This window comes from Schistocerca piceifrons, chromosome 1 (genome assembly GCF_021461385.2).
Source record: "Schistocerca piceifrons isolate TAMUIC-IGC-003096 chromosome 1, iqSchPice1.1, whole genome shotgun sequence".
Taxonomy (NCBI): domain Eukaryota; kingdom Metazoa; phylum Arthropoda; class Insecta; order Orthoptera; family Acrididae; genus Schistocerca; species Schistocerca piceifrons.
The window spans coordinates 886439837-886463813 of NC_060138.1; the positions used below are offsets into that span (position 1 = coordinate 886439837).

Below are 23977 nucleotides of genomic sequence, written 5' to 3' on the forward strand. Positions count from 1 at the left end.
GCCACGAAATTTTCACTGTTTTGTTCTAAATTAAACACTTGAATTGCTAGATCTACATAATTCTGATTTATAATGTTCTTTTGTGTTGAAAAACTGTACTGAAATTAAAAATAATGTTAATTTCAAAATTGTGGCGTAGGCATCAAAAATTATTAATAGCTGAAATCTCTCTCCAAATAACCCAATACAGTCATATATTTTTGAACACAACATAAAATTACCTTTCAAATGGTGCAAAAAATTGGTGGGGTTCTGAGCTGTAACAATTTTATAACAAATTGAAGTCAAATTTTGTAATTTACTTTGTAAAATAAATGTTTGATACAATAACTAAATATCTTAAGTCAATATAACAGTCAAACTACTAGTTTTATGTATCAATTATTTCAAAATAAAAGATACATACATTGAGAATTTTACAAAATAGGTTTACATAGGTTTACTTACATTTGAATACATGAGATGGCAATTATTTGTTTTCAAACAAATCCTTTGTATAAAGAGTTTTTGATGACTTTAAAGTTTAGTAATTATTCAGTTGAAGTATTATACTAAGTTTATATGAAGCAGTATGTACAATAATTAGATTTAAATATCCACTAAGGGTTTTTTTTTTTACAATAAAGCATTGAAACTGTTCCATGTTTTGATGATTTCCTTTCAGGAATTAGCATCATGGAACTATTACATATAGAAGATGGGTGGTGGAACAGGACATCTATCTTCTTTTTAAGGCCAGAAGAAAATTTTTGCTGGTCCATGAGGGTGCATAAAAAGATTGTCATTGTCCCCTTCTTCTTCACTGAAACCCAGAACCATTCCTATCCACCAGTTTTGCTAATAAATGCATCCAACAAAAAAATGTAGGTTAGGTTTAATAGTTTGAATAGTCATAAAAATATTTTGTTTCAACAAAATTTCCAAGTCTGAACTCACTCATTTGGCTGTAATTTCTTCGCAAGAAGCTGGCTTAAAATAATGGAAACTTCTTGTACCCAGTATTGTTTGACCCACTTGAAATCTGATTCAAGCTTTGCCCTTTTAATTTCAATTTCTTCCTCCTTTAAAAAGAAAAAAAAATCTATTTTTGAGAATTAACTTTTGCAACAATTGTACATTTGTTCAGTGTTTATTATCTGCTAACTTTGCCTACTGCTCTGCAAGTTTTTTTGGTAACAGTTCTCTTGACTGTGCCCCCGATCCCATTGCATGTTGTTTTACCATGACTTGTAGCATGAAATGACCAGCTTGCATTTAATTCAAAAACTTTATAATGAAAACATAAATTTACCATGCTTTTAAAGTTTTTTATACTGAGCACTGCAACCATCTGTAAAATACTCCATCTGGTCAACGTCAGGAAAGTTTTGCTTTATGACATCTATGGTTTTTTCTTGTACTGAATAAAGAAATGGTACACCATGTTTTAGATCATCTGAAATGAAACACAACGATGTTTCTTTTGTGGTGGAATCTTCATTTTTTAGAAAAAATCACTACTGGGTGAACTGAGCAGCTCAAGTGGCCTCAGTAGTAGGATTGCAGTTCATTTGGCAGAATGAAGTTATAGTTTTCTGCAAAATCCATAAGAACTAAAACCTCATTAAATGCCAAATTTTCTTTTTTCTGTTTCATGTAGTAAGAGTTTTGAGTTTTTATAATGTAAGAATGAGGTATCAGAGACTCAATTTTTTTTTATAGTAAAATCAGTAAACTCCTTGCAAGGTAGTAGCATTGTTTGTAAAGTCAATCTGCCATCACTTGAAACCCACTGCAAAAATTTAATGTCTTCATCTTCATCGTAATCTTCTACTTTTTCTCTTATATGTAGCTGCAGTGATTCACTTGTTTTCAGGCACACATCACAATGTCTTGACATACAGTTTCTGTTTTGTCTATCACAAACCAATTTGTCCATCACAGTGTGTAGTGATTCTTTATCAGGCTGGTTCAGAGCATTTGCTAAAAGCTCAACGTTTTGGTGGTACAAGCAACCACACACACTGTAATTCCAAGTAAACCAGCAAGCACACAGCATTTCGGTCTCAAGGAGCAAAATCTGGAAAATTCAATTTTAATATTTGGGTGTTTGTCTTTAAACGCAATAAATAGTTCCTCTAAGTTGCATAAGAGAATTCTTTTCTGCTTGTAAGCTTTTTTTTTATACTAACTTTGTCTTTAGCACCTGACAACATGTAAAAAAATTCATCATCTTCATAAAACAGTTGGACAGTGTCTATTGTTTCTTGGGGAAGGGTTCTGTCAAATCCAAAATACCTTTCTTATTTGCAAGCATTCTGGCTTTTCACACTAAATACTCTGCTACATTATATTTCTCCGCTGCTTTTCTGCAAGACCAAGACTTTGGTGTGATTGTTAATATTTGTATTTTTTCCCCGTTTGGTTAAGTTTGTATTGAGTTTTTCCTTTATAGCACCCACTAAATGATCGAGACCCTCAGATTTTGTCTTCAATTCATTACTTTGAGTTGTACTGTCAGACTCACTTGAGTCGTTGGATTCTTGTACTTTCAAAACTAATGACAACTTTTTTTAACCTTGTCTTTTGCCTTTTTAAACTACTTTTTAGCAAATTTTTTCTTCTTGGGTAGATAACGACTGAAGTCCAAGTGGTGTCGCATCCAACCCTAAAAGAGTATCATTCAACTTTTCTCTTTCTACTACTCTTTTTGCATTGGTTAATTCCCTCTCATTTGCTTTGTCACTTTCAAACAGAGCAATATCTTCATGATATAAAGTAGGTATTGCCTCATTCAACAGTTTCTACATTTACTGCACAACAGCTTTCCTGGCACTAAAATAATGTTCTTATTTTCCTTAACATATTTTGCTTTTTACACAGTAATTACCCTAAACTCTTTCTTCTTTGTTAAAGGTACAGAATGTTTCTTAAATGGATCACAACAGGAGTTTTGGTTCTTTTCAAAATACTTTCAAAAATAACACAAATGATGGGAGCAAATATCATCTGTTTCACTGTACTGCTTATTAGTATGCCAGACTAAAATTTCTACTTCTTCTTTAGACAACTGTTAAGTGTTAATTATTTTCTGTCTTGTAATATGTTATGCAAGGTGTTTTTATATATATTCCATGTTGCATGCAATAATGCTGAAATAGTTACTCTGTGTCCATCAGTTGTTTTCTTATCCAAGCATGCTGTAGTGCTGTACATAAGTGAATGATATATTGAAGTGTTCTCCTTTATATACCACAAAATAGTTACTTATCTTTAAAACAAGAATTTATCAAGAGGTTATGGGCCCAGGACAAATCTAAAAGCTTGCTCAGATAAACCCAAGTACAAAGCTGGATATGTAACTATTCATCTGTTATTTTTAAAGGAGCACACAAACACGTCAATGACTCATTGCATATCAGTAAACAGTCAGAAATAGCATCAATCGGCAAATTAGTGTCACGAAAATTGTTGTTGTTGTTGCTGCTGCTGTTGTTGTTGTGGTCTTCAGTCCTGAGACCGGTTTGATGCAGCTCTCCATGCTACTCTATCCTGTGCAAGCTGCTTCATCTCCCAGTACCTACTGCAACCTACATCCCTCTGAATCTGCTTAGTTTATTCATCTCTTGGTCTCCCTCTACGATTTTTACCCTCCACGCTGCCCTCCAATACTAAATTGGTGATCCCTTGATGCCTCAGACAATGTCCTACCAACCGATCCCTTCTTCTAGTCAAGTTGTGCCACGAACTCCTCTTCTCCCCAGTTCTATTCAATACCTCCTCATTAGTTAAGTGATCACAAAAATTAAGTTTGCGAAAACTTTGTTAATCGTCAAAGTACAATCAGAACAGTCAGTTATGTGTATTAACTTCACAGACAGTAGAGTTTTTAGCCGTTGTTAATGGATTCTATCAAGTCACAATTGGAAGTTTTGTCAGAGGATCATCACGGAAATATTAACTACATTTCTTGGCGATTTAAACAGGATTTAACATTAAAGTCAAAGAATTGTACTCAGTTGCAACTGGACAGGAAATTAAACCAACAGGAGGACAAACTGATCGACATGTAAAAGCTTGGATTGAGAAAGATCTTGAGGCACAAATTTTTATAGGTTTAAACGTCAATAGCAACATAGCCAGGAAAATAGTAAATTGCAAGTCTGTTAGTCAAAAGCTTAAAAAATGAGAAATGTTATATGGCAAGAAATCGGATTTGACAATTGAAGGTTTGCAGAGAATCTTTAGTTACAAATACGATACAAAAACTTCACCACTTCCGTACTGCATGAGATAATGTAGCGGCAGCTGACAAAAATCTTGACACATTGTTTGAACGTTTGCGTCTGGAGGAAGATAGGTTAAATGAAACAGAGCTGTTAAGCACGTCCCACACTAATGCTTTTATCTCAAAACAAAGTAAACAATTTGTCAAAGGAGGTCAGCAGGAAACATCTACAGTTCAATGTTTCAAATGCAGCAAAAACGAGCATGTAAAGAAACACTGCAGAAATAAACCAAGTGCCAAATATTTAGTATACTGTAGAGAGAATTATTCACGTAACAACTGCAAACAAAGGGGTCATTTTGCCAGGGAATGTCGAAGTCCAAAGTTAGACAGATACAAGACAAGTGATAAACTTGACAATAAAGAATCAAAAGGTTACAAACATAAAGCACTGGTCACTGTTGGATTATCTATTGCCAATATAAATGAAATAAATTTGTAATCGGGTCAAGAGAACATTTGGTACCAAGACTGTGTTGCCACCAACATATGACATTTAGAAGGGAATGGTTAATAAATTACATATAATTAAATCATTGTACAAAAGTGTTAATTCATGATGAAACTAAATTAGAAGGAATTGGAGTGGGAGATGTCGAATTAGAGGCTTTCGATGGAGAACAGTGGTATGATGCAGTTCTGAAGAATGTTCTATATGTACCAAACATAAATTTCAATTTACGTTCTGTTGCTCAAGCCTTAGACAAAGGCTATGTTCAGACTGCAAATGCAGATCTCTCAGTTTTCAAAACCGCTGACAATCTGGAAACTGCAGCAATAGGTCGACACTAACGACAGCTGTAAAAAATGTTGTTTCGTACAAAAGAATTTAACAAACGTATGACAGCAATCTCAATTAAAATGTCGCCTATGTCAGAGACATACTAAAAAGTAATGGTATTGATTATATTGATGACAGGAATGAATATGTATGTGTTGGTTGTATCTATGGCAAGCAACATCTCAAATCAAGAAAAGTTGCTGAAAATACTTTAGATATAATTCATGTTGTCTTGTGTGAAATGAATCTCATATCATTAGGAGGAGAAAGATATTTCTTGTTGTTTAAAGATGATTTTTCTCATTTGCGAACTATTTATTTTCTCTAGACGAAAGATGAAGTTGTTTCCAAACTAGAAACTTTCATAAAAATGGTAGAAAATCAGTTTGGGAAGAAAGGAAAATGTTTAAAGACAGACAACAGGACCGAAATCAAGAATGCACTCACTAAAAGGCTTCTAGATGAACTTGGTGTTTTTCACATGAAGATGAAAACGTACACATCCCAGCAAAATGGCAGAATTGAAAGAAAAATGTGCACAGTTGTTGAGACAGCACAACCGGCAATACACGCACAAAATCTGAATGAGAACCTTTAGGCTGAAGCGATAAATTATGCCGTCTTTACGCTAACTCAAACTGGTAGAAGTTCAGTCAGTAAAAGGGAAAAGTCCCACTGAATTGTGGTTCGGACGAAAAATAGATTTTGATAAGTTGAGAAGTTTTGGATGTGACTGCTATGTTCTGACTAAAGGTCACAAATGAAGAAAGACTGAAAAGAAATCAAAGAAAGGAACCTTTGTTGGGTATGATTCGGATTCACCCTGCTACAGAACCTATCTGCCTGATGAAAAGGACATAGTTACCTCTAGTAATGTCATATTTGACAAAAGAATATGACGTAGAGAAGGAGCTATTGTAATTAAATCTTTCACAGGAGAAAAGTATGAATTAAAATATCCAGAAGAAACACAGATGATTGTTTCTCTGATGTCTCTGAAGATTGTAGTATGTCATCTGATAACATAAAAAAAATGAAGTCTCACAACCAAAATTATGTGACCCACGAAACCTTAGGCAACCTGTCAGATTTACAGACTATGAAATGGATCACATGCAACACAATAATAATGCAAACTTTGGCATGATTGGCGAAGATGAAGACATTTCTGTTTCAAATGCCTTGAAAGATAAGAACTAGTGTAAAGCAATGTCTGAAGAATACAAATCGCTAATAAAATTAAAAACTTAGAGTCTCGTAGAACTTCCAAAGAATGCAAAACCTTTAATGTGTCTCTGGTTATTGCGTAAAAAGCAAGACGGGTGTTATAAAGCCAGACTAGATGCTAGAGGTTTTGAGCAAGGAGGAGGACTGGATTATTCAGAAACTTTTAGTCCTGTAGCACGATATGAACCAATTAGACTATTGCTTAGTATTGTGACTACATTTGATGTGAAGACAGCATTTCTATACAGTGATCTGCCAAGAGGAAATCTACATGAATCAACCTGACAGATTCAACAATAGTACAAATAGAGTACAAAGAGTTTATATGGCCTAAAACAAGCTCCAAAGAACTGGAACGATAAATTCTCAAATTATCTGAAGACATTAGGATTTGAAAATGCAGACGATGATCCTTGCAACTATTACAATGAAGACAGAAGCATGATTATAGCACTGACTGTTGATGATGGACTAGTTACTGGGAGGATGACAGACAACGTCATTGAAGTTTTGAACAAACTTAATCAGATGTCTGAAATAACATTTGACAGGAAAATGCAAAATCAAATGAGATCTCTTCGAATGGAAATTAAAATAAGTTCACAAGGAATCTTTGTACATCAATCTACATATACAAAGAAAATCTTAAGACAATTTGAGTTTGATGATTTAAATTCAGTTGCCACACCTATGGAGTGTGGAATGATGACATTAACTAAATCTTATCAACGATGAACAATTGGAAATTGATTTCACCATTTTCCAGTGACTAACCATTGGTGTATTACTGAATCTGCTTAAGTAATTAACAGCAAAACTAATATCCAGACATGACATTGTTGCAAGATACAGTAGAGAACCTATAGCTTCTCTATAAGGTTCTTATAGAGAACCTTATAGAGAAGCTATAGGCTGTCTACTGTATCTCGCAACAATATCACGTCCTGATATTAGTTTTGCTGTTAATTATTTAATTCTTATAGAGAACCTTATAGAGAAGCTATAGGTTGTCTACTGTAGCTTGCAACAATATCATGTCCGGATATTAGTTTTGCTGTTAATTACTTAAACAGATTCAGTAATTAACCAATGGTTAGTCACTGGAAAATGGTGAAATGAATATTTCAGTACCTAAAAGGAACTATGAAGTATGGCATATTATTTGATGGACGCTCAACATTGCTTGCTTGTACTGATTCTGATTATGGTGGTGATACTGCAACCAGATGCTCCACCAGTGGAGTCTTATCATACGAGAAGGGCCCATTGTATGGTATGCTCGAAAGCAACGTCTTGTGGCAACTTCAACTGCTGAAGCAGAATGCCAAGCTGCTGTCTCTTCAATCAATGATATACGTTTGATATGACACCTTGGACAATAACTTACAATTTCAGGCTTGAATAAACAATAAGCTGCAATACATATGTTGAAGAATACTTATGAAGGAAAAATAACAAGAGGCAAGAAACACATTGAAATTTCACGAAAGTTTGTTCAACACCACACAGGAACAACTGTCAAACTGAAACATGTGGACAGTTCAAGTCCACTTGCTGACATACTCACAAAGCCACAGACTGTAAATGTGTTTCAAGAATTAAGAAGAAAAATTATTAAGGAGTGTTAAGTGTTAATTATTTTCTTTGTCTTGTAATATGTTATGCACGGTGTTTTTATATATGTTCCATGTTCCGTGCAATAATACTGAAATAGTTACTGTGTGTCAGTCAGTTGTTTTCATATCCAAGCATGGTGTAGTGCTGTACATAAGTGAATGACATATGGAAGTGTTCTCCTTTATAAGCCACAAAATAGTTACTTATCTTTAAAATAAGAATTTATCAAGAACAACTTTCCGTAAATAAATAAATGTCTTGGTTTTTTGTCAGTGAAGTATGTTCACATAAAAATTTAGTAATGAACCTACTGAACACTTAAAATTAGTTTCATCGTTACTTGAACTTGCTCGTATCTCCATGGTAAGAAACACACGCACGAAACATAGTTTTAAAAATAAAATTATAATTGTTTTTATATAACAATGATTTAAAATGTCACTAACCACAAAACACTAGGCAGTTAACTTGAACAGAGCCAAATGCACAGTGACAGACTTGCAGTACGGGCAAGCTGTGAGGGGAGGGAGGGTTTCATGTCCTGACTTGAATTTCATGTCTTGACGGAAGACAGCAGACAGCCTGGTGAATTTTTCATGTGCATACTTGCATAGTAGTACTGCCTTGTCTGAACTTCAACACACTCCTCATGACTCCAAAAATGTTGCATGTTTCTTGGCTTTAACTTCAGCTAAATAAACCGAAAAAGATAAATAAAATTACAACTGCAGTAAAAACTTTGCCACAATTTAAAAATACGTAACAAAAATGTACTAATAAGTTACTGTTTTAAGTAGCTGATCTTCCAAATTATAGTTTTAAAACCTTTTACTTCTATATAACCTCTACATAACGTCTACTATAACCATTTTGAATCTTAAAAAAGCCATTCTATATGTTTTGAATAGATAAAACTTGTTTCACCCTCAATATAAGATAAAATTTTTACAACTCAGAACCCCATAGACTGGGATGTTTTCTTATCTTTATGCATACATTTCACATGTAAATTTTGGAAATCCAAAAACCTTGGGTTTTATATTTCTTTTTGGCTGGATGATTTAGTGTGGAATGACCCACTTACCTCTGTAGTTGACTGATTCAGGGTATGTAATTCTTCCACTACTGATGCAAAATCTGCACCATGGGAGGCTTCACCTTGTTCAGATACTATCATTGTTGTTATTCTGTCAAAACATTTAGAACACAAAAAGTCGTCACTGGAAACATCTTCACTTTGAAAGAGTCTTCAAATGAGAAGACTTATTCCCAACATGAACAAAGTGTGGTTTTCTTTTTTGTCTTTTATGGATATGCAAATAGTCAGCACACTTCACTCTCCTGTGGCTGCAGTCAGAAGACATTTCAAACAGTGCTTTTCACAAAACACACTGCAACTGTGCCAACTAGCAAATTCCTCATGAATACACACAACTCACTGGACGGTCTCAGATTTCTTAGAAGCCTCTTCAGTAAACAAATTAGCACCAAACAAGTACAATACAGAAACCTGCAATGAACAACCATTACAAAGAAACTGACAAGAAACTAAAACAAAGTGTAAAAAATATCTGCAACAATGAAAGTAAAAAGAAACAACTGCAACAAAGAAAGTGATAAGAAATAACTGCAACTAAGGCAATAGAAATAAACATTGTAAGAGAGAAATTAGTAAGAAACAACTTCAGTGAAGACATACATTACCCTTGAAAGTTAAAAAAAAAATTTTAAAAAATAAAACCTGTCCAACTAAAAAGAGGAAGCTCTCCCTTAGAGAGAATATAGTACTACAAGATAATAATCAACAGAAAAAATCTAATTTTTCTGGATCGGGATTTTTGGAAAAAAAAAAATCTGCAAATTACAAAAAAAATTCAAAAAGTGGCAGTAAAGGAATTCTGACATATGTCCAAATGGAGGATACCATTGCAATCATAAAGCAACTACCTTTCAAATAAAAATACTCTAACAAAATATCTAGAACTGTTACAGAAATACAGCATTTTAAAAATTTTCCGAAATTCGCATCTTCAAAATGGTGTTTGCAGTGTCATCTGTGGAGGCCTGTATCTTGGGGCAGGAATTTTTTGCAGAAAACAAAAAAAATACATGTTTCTTACTTACTCCTGAATTTTAACATATGCTAAATTCAATAACATCTGAGCCTATGAAGGTAGCCCCCTACCTGAAGTGACACGGATTATGCATTAAGCAATGTCAAGTTTACATTGTGTGAACAAACACTTAATTCAGTGCTCAAAATAAGTCTATAAGAAGAGAACATTATACAGCAGCTGCAATAATGAGCCTAGGAGCTAGACTGAGGACAAATGGTCACTGCTTAAGTAATCATCTACAAATTCAAAGATTCAAGATTCCGTTGCCAAAAGATTTTGTGATGTATTCTGTCACTTAACATTGCTTTCATCTTTGGCTACACACTCTGTACATGAGAAGTCAAGTACCATAACATATTAAATTTGCACTAAGTAAGAAACTGTTTGTCTGTAGTGGGAGTAATGGATGCCAACGTGAGGAGCACTATGCTAGCAGACACGGCTTCGGCTGTACACACAGGTAACACAGTCCGTAAATCAGCACAAGTGGTGGGCGGGGCTTGTTCTCAAACACCATAGCATGTGTGTTAGATGTAGGGGGAGGCCTCTGACGTGCACTGGCTGTTTTCCAGTGGTACCTGCCCCTTGCACCGTCAGTGACAGCAAAAGCTGTGTTACGGACGAGACACCTGTTTTGCAAATGGCACAGTTACTAGCTGCAATGGCACTTCAGCGGCTTCTGCAACCACGGCTGTGGCCTGTGGAAGTCTGGCATTCCTGAAAGGATTAATCCCGGCCAGGAACCAGACAAGATGGAGGTGGACGCAACTGCGAGGGCACAACCTGACGTGGACGCACCCTCTAAGAAGCCCCTGTGGCATCTTCTGAGAAAATCTCCATTAAGAAGCCTGCCACTTCAAAAAGCATGGTGCCCCCTAAGGTACACACAAAGAAAAAGTCCTTTGCTGCAGGTATGAAGGCAGCCAAGGACAACCTCTCCACTGAGGACGGCTACCAACTGCCGAACAGGAAGCACACTGCCAGGGCAGCTGCACCCACACCGGCACAGCTGCTGCTAACTGCAAACCGGTATGTCACATTCATTCACTGATGCACCAACTGATGATAACAATGGACAGCCAAGTAGACCAAAGATGGTCTCCTCCCATTGTTATACAATGGTCAAGTGCTTTTAAGAACTTTCAACAGCTCTTACGTAGTGCAGTCCAGCCTAAGTCTTCTGTGGCGATTAGGACAGCAGGCCGCGATACTAATAAGATCACTGTGAAATCACAAGAGGACTACGATGCAGTTATGTGTGTGGCTAAGGCCCAAGGTCTGCCATACTAAACCCACTCATCTGAGCCACTCAAACTGCTCAAGGTAGTGTTCTGCTAACTACCTTTACAAATGGATCCAGCCCAACTCAAAGAGGAGCTGGAAGAATTAAGTTTCTGTGTCAGAAACCACACACAAATAAACAGAATCCACTGTTTGTGGTTATCTTGATTGACAATATAGAAAATAGGAAAATATACCAGCTGAAAAACATCACTGAAATACAGGTAGAAAAGTTTTGTGACAAGGGCCAAAAGGCACAACGTTTTTGGTGTCACGGCCTAAATCATCTGCACTATGCCACCCAAATGCATGAAATGCAATGGGCCGCATGAGAGCTATGAGTGCAAAGTAAAGCCAGAGGAAATGCCCCAGTGCTAGCATGCGGATATGACACTTTCCAAAAGGCCGATGCTAAGCAGAGCGCCAATAACACTCCAGCCAGACGAGTCACTCCTGGACTTAGTTTTAGTAATGTGAGGAGGGAAAAGGGTGCTGCACACCCTCCTCCAGCTGTACCAGAACAGCCACGTATGAAAAAGCACGCAAACAGTCATGGCACGCGCGCCGACGTGAATCACGCTGGCCAGTGGGCTGGAATGAATGTCGCACAAACCTCCGCTAAGGAAATCGTTAGCGGGCGCGGACTGAATAGGGAACATCCAGCTGCCTTCTTCACTTCTGAAGTCACAAGTGGGTGCGGACCGAATAGGGAGTGCTCGGCTGCCAAACAAGCCATGATAGACACCTGCGAAACATAAATACCTCTGCAAATGAGGAAACTGGTGCAAACCACAACGATTTAAGAGATGAGCTCTGCTCTCTTCTAAAAACCATCAAAGAATTGCTCCAGACTCTTCCCACGCTCCTTGTGACGGCAGTGCAAACGCCACTTGTGGCCTACCATCAGCAGGCAACACAGGCGCACCATGCATAATACGGTTCGTGGCCTAACTGTATGCACATGGAATGCATACAGCATATGTCCCCAGGAAGGAGAGTTCCATCAGTTCCTTCGTGATGAGGCAATTGACATCTGCCTCATCCAGGAAACCTTCCTAAAATCTGCCAGCCACACATGGGTGTCAAATTTCATTTGCCACCGTACTGACAGGCTTACAGCTGGAGGTTGTACTGCCATCTACATTAAGACCTCACCCAAACACTATGTTGTACAGCTCCCCCAACTAGCAACAACTGAGGCCACAGCTATTGCGGTAGAAACAATGTCAGGTCACATTACATCCATCTCAGTGTATCGGCCACCTAGAAAAGCACAAGAATCCAGAGATTTTGAAACATTACTGTCGCTTGGCGATAAACTTTTTACTGCATGAAATTTTAATGCAAAACACGCTTATTGGTACTCCAGAGTAGCGAACAATAATGTTCGCAATTTACTAAGCATAGTTCAGCAGCACATGGCAGTAGTTTTAGGGCCATACAACCCAACGCAATACCCAAACAATGCACAGAACCATCCTGACGCGCTCGACATCGCACCACAAGTTGTGTGGCTCTCTCATCGGACCATCTGCCAGTCACTCTCGACACAGAGGAGCCATGACAGTGTGGAGCCACCAAAACGACATCGGCAACTAGGGAGGGTAAATTGGGAACAGTTTAGAGAGGACACTCTTGCTGCCATCTCAGGTCCAAATATCGTCGGGACAGACGAGACAGTGTGACAGCTTAGAGTGGACACTCACCGGGCTGTAGACGCTGCCACACTAAGGCCTCTTGACAGGTCACACCTGCTCTCTCCTGAAATATTGCAGGTCATTTCAGATACGAATAGGCTTTTCCATGAATGGCAAATTACATGCCATCCTGCCACCAAAACGCCACCTAAACCAGTTGCCCCACAAAATAAAGGTGGCTGTGGAAACCCACCGAAATTGCGACCGGGCACACAAAATAGCCATGCTTTGTGTTAAAGATGGCTCTTCCTGGCGACTAACAAAAAAAATCCTAAGGAAGGAGCACAATCTTCCTCCTCTGCAAGACGGCAGAGGAGTTGTCTGCAAGCCCTATGCCAAGGCCAATATGTTGGCTGATTACTTTGCGAAAAACTACACTCGGATAGAGGATGATCTAGATGAAGAGCACACACAAATTGTACAACGGCTGCATATTTTCCTTGCAGAAAATGCACTTGATGCCAATGAACCCGTCACTGAGAAGTAAACTGACAGCCAACTTTGCTCCCTAAATATGAGGAAGACCTGCATCTGTGACAAGGTGGAAGCTCTTATGCTGAAACATCTCCTACCTGATGCACTGCAGCCTATCCCAAATGCCTTCAATTATGTTCTGCGCACTGGCAACTATCTCTCTGCATGGAAACACACAGTGGTGGTTGCCATTCCCAAACAAGGCAAAGACGTGAGGCTTCCTCTAAACTGTAGGCCAATAACTCTGCTCCCTGCTCTGGATAAAGTATTCGAAAGAATTTACATCAAACAACTCATGGAGCATGCGAACAGGAAGGGGCTGATCCTCACTGAGCAGTTCAGCTTCTAGCACAGTCATAGCATGAACACCAACTACTGAGACTCATCACACCACATCTCCATGACTGGACTTCTCATGTTCGGGCCAAAGATGGTATCTCAACTAATGGGCCGATACATGTAGGAGTACCGCAGGGGTTGGCCCCCTGCTGTACTCCCTGTATATGGCTGATGTACCACACACAGATAGGGTATCACTAGCATTATACGCAGACGACACCGCACTCCAGGCACATTCCCGAAGGACTGATGTCATTCGCCACCACTTACAGGAAGCATGCGGTATTCTGGGAGCCTGAGCTACGAAATGGCGCCTTAAGTTCAATGCCACTAAAAGTCAGTCGGTCGTAATAACACAATGTAGAGTGCCCATAGACCTTCAGCTGTTGCGAATCATGGGAGGCCCTATCCCCTGGTCTCACATGGCTAAGTATCTAGGGGTAACTTTTGATAGGCATCTGACCTCAAAGCCACATATCTATGAGGCATGGGGGAAAGGTCACTCACATCTGAAGGTAATTTACTCCCTATTAAATCCACAATCAACGCTTCCTCCACACTATGGAATTATGCTATATCTGGCACTGATCCAACCAGTGCTAGAATACGCGTCTACAGTGTGGGGGAACACAGCTGATGTACACATTGTGTGCTGCAAGGGAGAACTCTATGGCTTGCCCAGGGCCTTGCATGTGGAATCAGGCATCACCATGATAACGGATTGCATAAAACAGACTGCCTGATGGTTCTATGAAGCATCAGGCAGTCTGACAACCAGCTAAATTCAAGTCTGGGAAACCAGCAGCACAGACGACGGACCAACAGGTGGCCTGACCTCTTTGGCAGTGAGCTAGGCCCAATACATAAGCGTCAATGATCACAATGCAAAGATGACAAACACAACAGTGAAGTGAAAACACACTCACTTTGAGGGACTACAGGAACAGTTTTACAAAACTTAGTCTGTGCAAAAACATATAGTTATTGCCAACTTTTAGGAAAATAGCAGGCAGCTTGTCTCTTGCAACTGGCCTTTGCAACAGTAAAAGAACTGTATTAAAAAAAGAAATTATTCACTCAATAGCCTTTCCCAGTTGCATGTACTGGGTGTGTTTCCTCTTCAGTGAAGGGATGTGCATTAGCGGTAATGCAGAATCATTTCACAGAGAACACTATGTGATGAGATATGACTTCCTCATATCCACATGTACAACTTGCAAACTTTTGTTAACTACCACAAAATGATACAACTATATGCCGTCATTCAGTTACTTTTGTTACTTTTTAATCAAAAACAGAGTATAACAATTCCAAGAGACCAATTTTCAACACACTGCCATACCAACAGAAAATACATTTTTTATCTACAGTGAATCAGCAACTGCCTACCCCAAACAGGAGACTAGTGTATAAGGTCTGTGTCAAGACAATACATCATCATTACGAGTAACAAAAATATCGACAACTACAAGAGTTCAATTCATTAACAGTAACCTCATTTCTTGTCAAATACTGCTGTAGACTGTATAAATTTGAGATGTTCCCACATCTAGAATAGTCGTTAACACATGGATCACAAGCTGCCATTTTCGAAGGAGCCACATCAGCATTTGTTGTTAGTGACTAAAGAAACTTTGCAAAACACACATTTAGGGGGATTACTGTGAACTTGGCTGCATTTGCATGAAATAACTGTTCCAAATGTATATGTCATACAATGAAAATGCAAAAGCAGTGTTTACTGGAATCTGATTGTGTAACACCACAGAAACAGACATCAGTCATTAGGTCTTTTGCCCATTCCATTCACATATGGAGTGTGAAAAGAATTACTGCTTAAACGCCTCTGTGCGTGCTGTAATTAGTATAATCTTGTCTTTACATTTCCTATGGGGGTGTTGTGTAAGGAGGTGTAGTATATTTATAGATTACTTGGTTCTACAAATTTCTCTACGTTGGCTTTCATGGGATAGTTTGCAACTATCTTCATAAGCCCTTCAGTTCAGTACTTTCAGCACCCGCATGATGTCCCAAGGGTGCAACCTGTGACCACTTGTATGTCCTGTTACCCCTATCTGGTAAGAATCCTACACACTTTATCTAGAACAGGTGCACAAGTGACAAATATCCTTTGTAGATTAACTGCATTGCCTTGGTATTCTACAAATGAACCACAGTCGTTCCGTTTCACATCCCTATAAATTGTTACAATCTGATACATGTTGAATGAGTTGACTTATTTCAACTGTGACTCATTGAAGTCATAAGATAAATTTCTTTCGTTTTTGTGAGACGTACAATTTTATATTTATGAGTATTTATAGCAAGTTACCAAGCTTTGCACCGCTCTAAAATTTTATGAGGATCTGACTGAATATTATTACAGTCTTTCTTTTTTTATCCACTTCTTCAGTAACTTGCCAGTAGGCATAAAATGTTTAAGAGGAGCCCACTACGCCTACTCTATTGCTTAATTTCGTAACTGAACCAAATGGTGCGTGTGTGTGTGTGTGTGTGTGTGTGTGTGTGTGTGTGTGTGTGTGTGTGTGTGTGTTTAGTACTAATACCATGAAACGATCTGAGCCCTGTGTATAATCTCACTTCTCAACACCGTAATGTGGTCAGCATACGCAAAAGTTGTAAAATGATATTTGTATTTCATGATGAATGGTTACAATAGTCAAAGAATTATCATATATGCCTCTATATATACCAAACATTTACATGTCTTGTGACAGTTTTGCTATTAACTTTTAAACAGAAATACTTTTTAGTTTTCTGACTTATTCCACACCCATGAGAGCCATTTCATTTGCGGTCTGTGGAAGGTACATTAGGATATCTGTTTTCTTTTGCACATGTTCATTGTGTATTCATTTCTTGTCAAATACTACTGTAGACTGTATAAATTTGAGATGTTCCCACATCTAGTATTCTGACGTTCTTACATCCTGGAGGATTTTCACACTACAGATCTACTGAAGCAAAAAATATATCTAATCTAATCCAATATTTCAGTATGCATAACTGCAACATCTGTTAAAAATTGTCCGCAATATCATTAGCGTAACACACTTCACTGGGGCACTCCCCAAATTACTTCTACATCTGTTGATGGCTCTCCATCCACGATAATGTGTCCTCCCCACCAAAAAATACTCAATCCACTCACAAACTTTGCTTAATATTCCGTATAATAGCATTTTCAATAAGCTTATATGTGGTACCTGGTCAAATACCTTTCAGAAATCAGGAAACACTGTTATCTGATTGTATTGACCAAGGCTTTCAAGGATGTCGTGTGAGAAAGGTACTAGTTGGGTTTCACACAAATGATGTTTCTGGAATCCATGGTGTATGTCATAGAGGAGGTTGGGCTATTCAACTACATTAAATTGGAGCGCAGGATATATTCTAAAATTACACAACTTGATATTAATGATATTGGGTAGTTCTTTGGTGGAATACTTTGCTGGCCTTCTTGTAAACGTGTGTGACATGTGCTTTTTTCAACTACTAGGCACAGTTTTTTAGTCAAGGGATATTCAGTGTCTTATGGATAAAAGGGACTTTGACACAGACACAATTCTGGCATAGAATCTTGGGAGCTTTGTTCAATTTTAACAATAGCAGCTGTTTCTCAATGCCATTGACATCTATTGCGCTTATCTCTGCAGTGGTACGAGAATTAAACTGGGGCTATACTCCTGTGTGTTCCTTTCTAATGGAAAATTTGAAAACAGTGAACTATTTCTGCTTTGCATTACTACCTTCAATTTCTGTTTCTAGGCTAGCCATCAATGTCTGGATACTAACTTAGGTCCCATTAATAAGCTTCACATATGACCGGAATTTCTTTGGGTTTTGTGACATATCTTTTGGTAATGTTCTGCTATAACAGTCACTGAAGTTTCCTGTGTAGTCATCTTGACAGTTACACATATAACTTTCAGCATATCTCTATCTACTTTTGTTTTACATCAATTATGCAGTAGTCTCTGTCTCTTTAGAAGTTTTTTTTACAGTGACTGTATAACATGGAGGTTCCTCCCATCATGAACTTTTCTACTAGGTACGTATCTACTGAACCCTCCAATGCATGGTCATGGTCACATATTCTTTCAAACTTTAACTATAGTTCCTCTACATTCTCCTGTCCTGAACTAAAATCTTCAGACACAGCTGATTCTTTATCTTGTTAACTGAAGTTAGAAATATTTCTACTTTTGTTACTTGCCCTTTGTTCTTTGTCAATTGTCGCTGCTGCAACTACTTTATAGTGACTCATACCACAATTTCAATGTGGACACCTTTTAAGAGGTCAGGTCTACATGTAGCCAATAAATCCAATGTATTTCCAGCATGAGTGTGGTTCTGAACATCTATTCTTGGCAATTTTCAGAGAAGGCAGGATGGCTTTTCAGATCCACCACCAACAAAACTACCCATCCCAATTGACTGTTGTATGATTAGTCTCCTCCAATGACAGTATGACTGGGGTATTCCTGTACACGCAAAGTGAAGTCTCCTCTAAAGTTTTTGCTGATATCAGGGGGTGAGTAGTGGTCATTAAGGACCCTACTGTAAGTGTACACCCACCCCTGATACTGATCCTTAAAATTTCTCCCAAAATTCTTACAGCTATTCACTTAGTGTTTTAATGAGATTTCTGTACCCAGTACTATGTAAGCTTCACTGCTTTTTGCTAGCACTTAAATTAAAGCACTGGCAATTTGTTACGAATTCTTCAATAGTTAGCTACTAGGAATATAATACTTTTGGCCATGGGGTGGCATTTATTTCATTTATTACATTATTAGATTAATAAATTATTACATTAATACTTTCAGGTCTGCTGCAGCTATCATTATGTGGACTGCATGGAGTCGCCTAATTTAAAAGAACCTTTGTATGAATTATCAAAGTCAACTACTTGGGCAGTAGCCTCTGATGTGTAGTACACACCTAACACATTTAGGGGGACCCTAGAATTCTCAACCCTATGGGGCCAGTCTAGGAATTGCATCCTGGTTTGTCACAGAACCTACACACTCTCTAATTCAAGCTTTCCACTCAACTGAATACCACAGGGGTACAATCTATTCTGAGGACAATCAAACCAATTGTAAGCTTTGTTGAAACTCCACAAGTAAGGCTGGAATTCTCAATCTTCTTTGCCAGTCACTGGAATGATTCAAGACTCATCTCAGAGCCCAGACAACATACCCAGTTTGTCCCAACATGTGCCATAATCTGCAGTTGGTTACACATTGTTCCATCAGTGTGTTCCATAATAGTCTCCCCAACAAAGGCCCCCAGTCATACCTACTGAAAGCACATGGTGTTCCTTCTCATCCCTTACTGCCATTTTCCTAAGGGGTCATTCCATGTCAAGTCACCCAGGCCTTGACACCAAACATGTCAGATTTTGATGAAACTTGGTACAATTACTTCTTTTATCATCCTGAAAGCGCTTGTAAAATTTTTTTGCTCCATCTCTTATAGTTTTTTTTTATAAATTTTTAAAGTTTTTAGATTTGGCTTTGTTACAGCAGTCGGAAATTGTAACTTAAGCGTGTCCTCACAACTAAAAAAAATTGTATATTAAAGAATACTCAAGATATCAGTATGAAATTTTGGAATAAGTTTGTGTATTATATCTAAATGATTTTTAAAATAATATTAATTATATTTTAAAAATAAAAAATGCCAAGTGACTTAGACACCGAAAATAAGTTTTTGTCTTCTTGGAGTAACAATGTACACTTGGATTTTGTATTGTTACTCCTGTGTTTTGAAGTAAAAAATTATTACAGTGTTAAATAGTGCTTGGATAGTATTTTATTAAGTTTATTCGAACTCTCAGTAAATACTGTTGCTTAGTTTACAGAGATTCTTTTCCAATATCCTACAAAAGTAACCAGATCAAAAGTGAAATCAGTATGTCAGATATTCAAACCTGTAGTGTAGAGTTATTTAAAAAATCTGACTGTTTCCAAACAACCTACACACTTTCAAAAAAGTTACAACCGGTATCAGAATAGAGTGAGGAAGAAAAAGATTTGATCCACTTACGATCTGGAATTAATCTGTGTGAATTTAAGAATATATGTTCACACCACAGCTACTACTTTTTAAATGTTTTTTAAAAGTATCAAACAACATGTGTAGACCCACTAAAAAAACACAAAAATCCCATCAAAAAATCGTTGAGAAGTGTAGGCTTGGATCTTTCTAAACAATTACTGACAAAAAATATTAGCATAAAACCTGGACAAAAGCTTTGCTCAACATGCCGTAACTTTTGTGAGGAAAAACTATGAGTTGAAGTCAATGAAAGTGAAACAGATGATGAAGTCATGGTTGAGTTAGAATCATTGGAATCCAGAAATGAATCCCTCGTACAAACAAACATTGCTCTTGATTATTTAGGTTTAACACTGATAAAGCTTCATGGCTTGTCAGAACAAAGTAAAGGAAGGTTAGCAGTATTGAAAAGACTGCAAAAAAGGCGGTTTCAAAAGCATTAAAATATGATGCACCAAGTTCTGATGATGACGAAGAAGATAAAAGTGTGGTTGAGAAAGCAAAGGATTTTGATGTAATGATTTCTCTTATGAAAGAGAAGATTTCATCTGTTGGGAGGTCTACAAAAATCCAGATTCTGACCTTGGCTCCAGATGCTTGGATTCGAAATAAAGTGATGAAAGAATTTAATGTAAGTGAGTACATGGTGCGACAAGCTAGAAAGCTAAAATCTGAAGGCCCAACACTCTTTTTTTGCAACAAGTCATGGGAAGTCAATTTGTGATGGCCTAGGAGGAACTATTAAAAGAATTTTAAGGAAAGCCAGTCTACAGCTTTCAGACAAAGAACAAATAATGACAGCAATCGATGTCTATACGTTTTGTGAAAAAAATATTGAAAACATTCATTTTCACTTTATTGACAAAAAAGAAGCTGATTTGCTACGGTTAAAACTAGATAAACGTTTTTCAGCAACCCGAACCTTTCCTGGAACTAGAAGTTTTCATAACTTCAAACCACTTCCAACAAACAACCTTGAAATTAGAAGGACTACAGATAGTGTAAAACCCTCCTTAGTCTTTTCTTTCCATTCTTCTTCTGATTGGGTTCGTGTTGAACTGTCCATAAATTGCTATGTGGCTGCAAATTATGATGGTAACTGGTACTTTGGACTGGTAAAAACAATATTCAATGATGAAGAAGATGCAGAAATTCTATTTCTACATCCTTCAGGACCCGCTGCATCATTTTATTGGCCTGAAAGAGAAGATTCCTGCATAGTGCCTTTGGAGCACATAGTCTGTGTAGTAGACGCACCTCAATCAAGCGGCACTGGGAGAAAGTATTACTTCAAAAAAGACTGTATCAAAAGAACTGAAAGCTCTTGGATGAAGTGGAAAAACAGTTTGAATCAGCATTAATGTTTATTAAAAAGACAAAATTACTCAAAAAAATTCAATGTTTCAAGCAATCAGTTGGGTTATACATAAGTGTCGTAAGTAAACTATCTTTGTACATAATTCTAATGTAATCTACTATAATTAATAAACATGTTAAAAAGCCATCATTATTTTTGTTTTATCAAGTAGCCTATATGTTTAAGAGTAAATTAAAACAAATTTGAGCATTCTATCAGGTCTTATAAAACAAAACATCCGTTAAAAAAAAAAAAAGAAAAAAAAAATATATATATATTATTTTTCATAGAAAATATTAATATATTTTAATAGCATCACTTTTATCTTCAAATATGTATAATGAATAAACTTGCTGCAAAAATTCATGATGTTATCTAAAAGAGTTTTTAAGATAAACAAATTTAAAGTTTTGAATACAAATTAAACTGACCATTTCCGAAGGTTCAGAAAACGCAAAACATAAAAACTTTAAAAATTTATAAAAAAAACTGTAAGAGATACACCAAAAATAATTGCAGGTGTTGTCAGGATGGTATTAGAACCATTTGAACCAAATTTCATGAAAATCTAAGGAGGTGGGTGTAAAATTTATTTTTTATTGGGTGATTTGATATGGAATGACCCTAAGGGGTCTCATTATTGGTTACATATTTGCACTGCAAATGATTAATAGATCCCTACTCTTTCGTGTTCACCTCCACTTGACATGGGACACAGCACACTTCCCACAGATGAAAATTATCTTACTGGAAGATAATACCTCAAACTTCCCAGTTAGGACGATGGGGCTGACACCCTGATCCCTACCACTGACATAAAACTCACAGTCAAGTGGGCAAGTAGTAATATATTGTGTACTTCCTGCAGATAGGACAGTATGAACAGCACAGAACAGTACTTGAGGTAACTCTGGTAACTTTATTAGTAGCCATCGCAACACACCCATTCACAGCACATTCCAATCATTTGACAGTAACCAGTGTGATTTCAATTTGCTTACGAACAGCGACTAACTCATCTTGTGCCCAAGCATAGCACACACAGTACGGCAGCATTGTGGCTTGTGCAATCTTTAACCGTAAACAATACCTTTAAGCGTGCTGATTCACATTTATCTGTGTGATAAGCTAAAAGCATTACCATTTGCTTTTAAGAACTGTACCAATTACCAAATAAAACGAGATATTTATTAAAAAGGATCCCCTATGGATCATGAGGCCGATATCAAATTACCAGTGCGAACACCAGTCTCCCTAAGCGAACAGAACGGAAATAAATACTAATAACTGATACAATGGGATTGCCGTCCGCCATGCACTTAACAGTGGTTTGCAGGGTGTGGATATAGCCACACGCATGGGAAAATACTCGTATAAAATTTACTACTTCTCAGAAACTTTAAAATTGCGATTACAAACAAATTCGAAATTCACGTTAACTCACGACAAATGCAGCCGCTACACACACTTATTAATAAAAAAGCTAATGTGACACGATGTTAGATATTTGCAGTAACTGTAACTAACTCAAACAATGATTTACTAACAAATGTTACGCACAATGATAAATAACAAAAATTCTCAAAAATAACTGTACCATTATACATGTATTTACGTAGACACAACTGAACTTTAGTATATAATGAAATGATTGGTTTTGAACGAGCATATTGTTGCAAGTTTCTTAACGCCACAAATTAAGTTTGCAATTGACAATATAGAATGAATTTTTCGCATCACTCTCAAATGTTTTCAAAATACACAACGCACCACAACACATACGAGTACTGACACCAGGAAACATGTACAAACGACACGGACAGCAAAATATTACATTTCGAATCGAACCTATCTGTAACATGCGGTCTAATAAAAAGTTCGGAAAACTGCTTATAAAGCCTAGGAAACAAACACGACCTACTTTTAGACATCGGACTAAGTTGGAGACCTGCGTGTCGCCACAATCAAGATTTACAATAACACACACTACCCCAGATACTGAACTTATGTTATTTTTTACACAGGTGTGCAGAAGATGTACACCGCTGCGTCAGTTTATAACAGTCAAATAGGGGTAAATTGTGGAGCACCACAAATCATGTATTTCGCAACATACATATCCGTTAATGTATCCAACCGGAGCTAATTCACCAATATCGCTGTAACAATAGAACCCATTAACACTACTTCATTGTAAAAACAGCAAACGAATACCAAATGAAACAAAATCGACTGCCCTGCCGTCATCGGTCGGCTGCTGGGCTTTTACAGTGATAAAATTGCCTGTCTAAGTATTTCTTTCTTTTACAATTACAAACACAGTGATCTGTATAAATTAGGTTGGTTTAAATAACAGTAAGTTTGCAACAAACTTGACACCTCCTGAACAGCCGTTTGTCCACGAAATTCAAATAACCAGCGGGAACAGAGATAATCTTACACTTGTACAAACAAGGAATTGTCCTGTCGTCACAAACTTGCAGCCGACCCATGTGAACATCCGCCATGTTAGCTACCCCAAAACATTCGCTTCTGGTGTTTTGATCCCGTGTAGTTATGAAGTGTTTTGATAAAAAATGCCGGCTTGCGTCGCTTACGGGTGTACTAATAGTTCTGATTGTAGTCTAAAGTTTAAACAAATCACATTACATTCAAAAGTGGACTTATTTAAGCACTATTTTCTTATATATACTTGAAATTTTAATGCAATGTAAAGTATTACGGTATGGTTTT

At 37.3% G+C, this 23977-nt stretch overlaps 2 protein-coding genes across 6 annotated transcripts in view; one reads left to right on the forward strand and one right to left on the reverse strand.

Annotated features, from left to right (window-relative positions):
- The window catches only part of LOC124716797 (kinesin-like protein KIF22), a 331625-nt gene extending 307899 nt beyond the window's left edge, over positions 1-23726 (reverse strand). For 2 of the 5 annotated variants that reach the window (XM_047243381.1, XM_047243349.1), the window contains exon 1: positions 23624-23726. The gene's annotated coding sequence lies outside the window, so the exon portion shown is untranslated. Of the gene's footprint in view, positions 1-23165; positions 23189-23616 lie in introns of those variants that run through there. The other 3 variants (XM_047243365.1, XM_047243357.1, XM_047243373.1) reach the window with 3 other exon arrangements.
- On the forward strand, positions 4172-5059 carry LOC124776361. Its single transcript, XM_047251316.1, has 3 exons — positions 4172-4208; positions 4273-4641; positions 4815-5059. The coding sequence occupies exons 1-3, from the start codon at positions 4172-4174 to the stop codon at positions 5057-5059; spliced, it is 651 nt and encodes a 216-aa protein (XP_047107272.1).
- Positions 23727-23977: the final 251 nt, after the last annotated feature.

Coding starts and splice junctions, on each gene's coding strand:
- LOC124776361 (XM_047251316.1), top strand. CDS start 4,172: ATGTTATATGGCAAGAAATCGGATTTGACAATTGAAG. Junction 4,209..4,272: donor ATCGGATTTGACAATTGAAG/GTTTGCAGAGAA, acceptor GTACTGCATGAG/ATAATGTAGCGGCAGCTGAC. Junction 4,642..4,814: donor TGACAATAAAGAATCAAAAG/GTTACAAACATA, acceptor ATTGTACAAAAG/TGTTAATTCATGATGAAACT.